At 34.7% G+C, this 5,697-nt stretch overlaps 1 protein-coding gene across 1 annotated transcript; it reads right to left on the reverse strand.

Moving 5' to 3' along the window:
• Positions 1 to 1,820: 1,820 nt before the first annotated feature.
• On the reverse strand, positions 1,821 to 5,458 carry LOC106473079 (RNA-binding protein MEX3B-like). Its single transcript, XM_013933756.2, has 2 exons — positions 4,960 to 5,458; positions 1,821 to 3,575 (listed from the first exon to the last, which is right to left on the reverse strand). The coding sequence occupies exons 1-2, from the start codon at positions 5,183 to 5,185 to the stop codon at positions 2,422 to 2,424; spliced, it is 1,380 nt and encodes a 459-aa protein (XP_013789210.1). The 5' UTR covers positions 5,186 to 5,458; the 3' UTR covers positions 1,821 to 2,421.
• Between the last annotated feature and the right edge of the window lie 239 nt (positions 5,459 to 5,697).

Below are 5,697 nucleotides of genomic sequence, written 5' to 3' on the forward strand. Positions count from 1 at the left end.
CACAGGATGCGTTACACAGTACTCATTAGAATTGATACACGTTACAGTAATAAATACAGAGGGTTAGCGTAGAAATACACACAGGAACCGTGTCATATTGTACTCATCAATATTAGGTGATACACAGAAATATGCACAGGATCTATGCCATATTGTATTCAAAGAAATGAGACAGTAATAACCACAGGATCTGTCACACTGTACTCATCATTAGAATTAATACACATTATAGTAATAAACAGAGGGATAGCATCACATCATAGACAACTGTAATAAACAGGGGATAGCGTCACATCATAGACAACTGTAATAAACAGGGGATAGCGTCACATCATAGAAACTGTAATAAACAGAGGGATAGCATCACATCACAGACAACTGTAATAAACAGAGGGATAGCAACACATCATAGACAACTGTAATAAACAGGGGGATAGCATCACATCATTGACAACTGTAATAAACAGAGGGATAGCATCACATCATTGACAACTGTAATAAACAGACGGATAGCATCACATCATTGACAACTGTAATAAACAGACGGATAGCATCACATCATAGACAACTGTAATAAACAGAGGGATAGCATCACATCATTGACAACTGTTGTCTGCTCATGATTAAAAAGTTGTGTTTAACAATTTAATTTGTTTTTAGAAAGTAGTTAGTCGTTAAAAATTGAATGTATTTAACTAATTTTTACATTATTAGCATCCCAAACTTCTAGCCAATGAGTAGTTATAAGTTCAGTATTAAAGTACGAATTATACTCGGTTTCTGTAATTTATACTACTCGTTGAGTATTTCCAAGATAACCTTCAATAACACTTGATGAAAACACTTAATATACGCAGCACTTCATCTTCCAAAGTTCTTTATTAGTGTTTAATGAAACAAAAGGGTAACACAAAATAACCTTGAAATGTTAAGCTTTATTTCTCTATAATTTAAAAAATAACAAAGTACTGTACTACACACCAAGAGGTATTTATTTGAACTTCAAAATACAGTTTTTGTTTTCAAGACATTCAAAACTTTAATAATAAAATATAATCATTTCAGCATGGAACTCTGCAGACAATTAAGTTACACTGAAACAACCACAAAAGAACGACAACCCTTCTTCAGAGAAACAGTTTCTTATCTCTTCAGTGTGTGTGGATAGAGATGAGATGTAATCAAAGTAGGTGTTGATAAGGTTAACTTACCTTGTTCAGTACAGAAATACATACAGTACTATTACATGACATGAGCATATTGAACATACACATGCTTTGAGATTCCTATAAATTCACACTATTCTAAATTAAACTCATTATTTATATATACAGTTCTTGAATTTTGCCATGTGTTCACATGCTAATATAGAATATTCCAAGCTCTACAAACGATTACCTTATGGGGGTCACACTCAGGTTTACATGTACACATATATAATCTGAACAGTTTGCATATTCATGAAACCGGTAGCTTGCCGGTCATTTCTTGGCTTTTATTAAAAAGTTATTGCGCCTTACAACACACACACACACACAACAAAAATGAAATTAAAAACTATTTAACAAGATATTGAAACAAAATGCTACGACATATTTTGTGCATTAACTCACCTTCTTTTTTTTCAAAGCCACATCTCATAAATAAATGGAAGACTACATTAAAAAATAACCGTGGCAACGAAATTGTTTTTTGTAAGAAAAATAAGGCATTTTTATTAAATAATTAATATAAAACATTAATAATGGGTTAAATATTTCCTCTTATTTATGAAGTTCAGAATATTTTATACTTTCTTCTACCATGGGTATACAGAATGGTCACTTAGTAAATATATTAAAATACAAATACTAAAATTTAAAAAAATAGGAAAACTTACCCTAATGTTGTGCAAGATGAATGGCCTTGCCAAATACATATAAAGCTCAATTTCTATATCTATAATTTTTTTTTCTGGGTTCCTTTCACACTAAAACAAACTATTATAAAATTTTGAATAAAATATTTAAATTGCCTCTTTTTTAGGATATATATATATATATATATATATATTTAATTGGCAACCAAACGATGTGACAAACTTTTTACAATTTAAAACCTACATATTCTCATCTATTCCAAAGGAATATTATTCAGTAAGTATTTAGCCATTTTAAATAAAAATCTTACATCAAGAATAAAATCTTTATTACATAGTTAATACTTTATTTCATGAGAACAAATAACGACGCTCTCACGTTAATACTACTACGTTAGTTTTGTATCGAGGATAAATGGAGAGAAGAGTTAAGTGTGCAAGAATTTATTAAACTACAAAATATTTGAATGTTAGAAAGGATGATATCTATGACAAAGTTGACTTGAGCAAGGAACTTGCTTACTCAGAGCCAGATCAATAAGAGACAAAAAAGATCTCAGCATCTAGGAGTAAATGCGAATTGCTTGTGACACCTGCTGATGACATATTGGACACTCTGCTTCTGTCTTCTTACATATTCGGTTGGCACACTCCAGACAGAACAAGTTATGGCCACACGGGACCAGAGCTGCAACCACGTCACTTTCAAAGCATACGATACATTCTCGTCTACAGTTCTTTCCAAGGGAACCCAATGAGTCAGTAGGGCTGCTAGCCAGACTGCTACTACCGTTCATAAATGGTACACTGGTGGCAACATTTGGCAGTGATGCAAAAGAGGGCAAGGTAGAGAGTGGATCACTCTGAATCCTTCGGGCTGGAGGATGATCCATGACAAGACTGTCAGTGATGCTAAGACTCCCACTTCGATGGGGCAAACCAGAGCTTGAGCTGGGATACAGCCCTAACTCAGACCACGATGACGGTGGTGGAATGATCATGGGGTCAAAAGTTGGGGAATCTCCTAAGCCCTCATCTGTGTCATACAGACCAAAGCCATTGGAAAAACCTCCCGTAAAAGGGCAAAAGTCTGTAAGCTTTGTTGATCCACTGGAGGAGAAAGTATTATCCTGTGTGAGCAATGTCTTATCTTGTGAAGGTGGAACAAATCCATTGAGATCAGATTTGAACATAGATGTAACAAAGCCATTCAGATTTCCAGAGTAAGTTGGATCTGCTCCGTTAGACTGTGAGTAATTCTCATCATTTGAGTCAAGCATACCTCCGGTACGAACAGCAATGTGTGCTTCAATTTCCTTTCGAGCACTTTCCACATTTTCTGGTAGTCCAGTCACCTCGAAAACAGGCTCTTTATCACGGCTGGGGGTCACAATGTAAGTATTGGTCTGTTGCTGAATACGTTTTATGGTAGCACCTTTAGGCCCCACCACCAATCCAACCACCCTGTAGGGCACTCTAACTTGGATTGTAGTCTGTCCTGGAATGTTGGAGTTCGGCCCTGGGGCTAATGCCCCATTTTGGTTATTTTTTCGCTGGGCTCGGATCTGGCTAAAATGTTCAGCTGCTGAAACAATTTCTCTTTTGGCAGCAGTTACATCTTCTTTCCTACCAGTAACTACAAAAACGGGCTCTTCTCCACGAACAGGAGTTTTGATGTAAGTGTTTGTTTTTGCCCGGAGAGCTTTTATCTTGCAACCTAGTAAGAAATAAAAAATGTGTGCGTTATTAATACAGATTTAAACCATTTTAGGTTTTAAAAGAAGAAATTTACTTTTTTATTATTTTTCAAATAAAACTTATATTACTTAGAAATAAAAAGTAACGAGGTTAGAAACAGCTATTTAGTTACTAAACAAACTGAAGTAGAAAAGTTTTAATAAGCCTATATGTCGTACATTTTTTTGCTTTACGACTTGCACCTTTTAAAATATTTACATACAAGTTTCTTTAACTTCTTGGATGTTTTCATAAAACGAACTGTATATCAAGATGGCGTTAATTTTTTGATGTTTTTGATTATGCAGATCTTTTAACTACGGAAAAATTACTGAAATAAATTTTAAAATTTAACATGAGAGCATCTACAGTTATCTCTTAATAGGAGGGAGAAGAAAAAAAAAAGACGCACACAAGACAATGAAAATAAGACTATTTCCGGTGTTAACTGTTAATGGATAACTTTATACAATTACCTTATTGTACATCACTATTCACGTGAAAATTCCCCTTTAAAAAGTAGTACCCTTTTAATTGTCCATTTTCATTTATACTCGACTTTTTCTTTGTCTGCAAATTGTGATCGATAGGAAATGCTATGTAATGGTTAGTAATAAAAAAAAAATAACACACGCATATTAAATTACCATAATTAACTAATTTTATCGTATGTGATGAAAAATATCGCTTTATAGACTTGAAAATATAATTGATAGCTTTCTTGTGTTCACAGAACATTATATGGTCAACAGCAAGTGAGATTGGTCTAAAATCTTGTTTAAATTTAACTAAACGACAATAGATTATATAACATTTCAAACTTACTTAAAACCTGTAGACTGATCATGGCATGAAACGTGAAAAGGACAAAAAATTACAATAATAATAAAGAATGCGAGATTGCATGCATCATGTTAAAATACATTTTTATATTATCTTGTTAGTCCATAGCTTCGAGAGACGCGTAGTATTTAGGCCTATATTAAGTATTCTTCAGTCTTTGTCCTGTTCGCCAGCCTTAACTTAAGCAGTTAAGGCTTAAGTTACGTTCAACGCATTAAAAAGTAAGCTACACTAAATATGCAGAGGTCAAAAGCAAAACAAAACTGAAATACATTAGTAACACCAATTTCTGTTAACCTAAACACGAACTTATCAATGTTTTTCTGATATATGTCTTGTACAACTAAACAAAATGTATCGAGCACGTGGTGCTACGGAACTTTTAACAAAGAAATGGCGCGGTTGTAACACTGTCTTGCAGATAAAACGTTGTTCAGGCGTTGTTAACAAAACAATTTAGCTTCCAAATCAAAATTGGCTCCCATTATCACAACTTATAAATAAATTACTATTGCACATACCTTGTCTACCAACAATCTCAGCCACGTGCTCTGAACTTGGGACAGGGACGCATTCTGTAGTATTTTGACTTTTTTTGCCTCTGATATGATCGGAATCGTTGGGATGAAGAGCATCGTTTTCGTTGTTCAATCCGAGCATTGACAGTTCTAAGGCTAACTGTAGAGCTCTCCGATCTTCAAGACCACCGCCACTACGCTCCATTTCGGGAAACAGACTAGCAGGCATCACAGAAGATGGTATTGTGATACACAATAATAAAGTATAAAAATAAAGTTAAACTATGTATTACAACTGCTGCTTTCCCCACCGAAGCCACACCGCTTACAACACAGCATCTACTGCCGTTCTACTCTCTTAATCTTTCTCTCTGCATAGCTACTACCCTCTTTACGTCACGACGGGCTTCACGCGGGAAGTGCTGATGAGAGCCTGAAAGGTAGTGTTGAGAGTATCGATATCTGATTGGTGCATTTGAGCTAGCTGGGCGGGGTTCCTTTCCCAGCTGTCTCTTTCCCGCGTAAAAATGAGAACCCTAACACTCGCAGCTGTTGGAATGATCCATTTAGTTAGTGTATGTAGCGTACAGGATTTTTATTTTACATGATATGACATTATCCTAACATTCTAGTTTAGATTCGTTTTATCAATGCAGTAATACAACATGATGTAAATACTAATTGATAAAATATTACGCATTTTTAGGTTATTCAAGACATCTTCTCCTCTCTTTACCCCCT

Source organism: Limulus polyphemus, unplaced genomic scaffold, assembly GCF_000517525.1.
Source record: "Limulus polyphemus unplaced genomic scaffold, Limulus_polyphemus-2.1.2 Scaffold5865, whole genome shotgun sequence".
NCBI lineage: Eukaryota > Metazoa > Arthropoda > Merostomata > Xiphosura > Limulidae > Limulus > Limulus polyphemus.

Coding starts and splice junctions, on each gene's coding strand:
- LOC106473079 (XM_013933756.2), bottom strand. CDS start 5,185: ATGCCTGCTAGTCTGTTTCCCGAAATGGAGCGTAGTGGCGGTGGTCTT. Junction 3,576..4,959: donor TGAGATTGTTGGTAGACAAG/GTATGTGCAATA, acceptor ATTTCTTACTAG/GTTGCAAGATAAAAGCTCTC.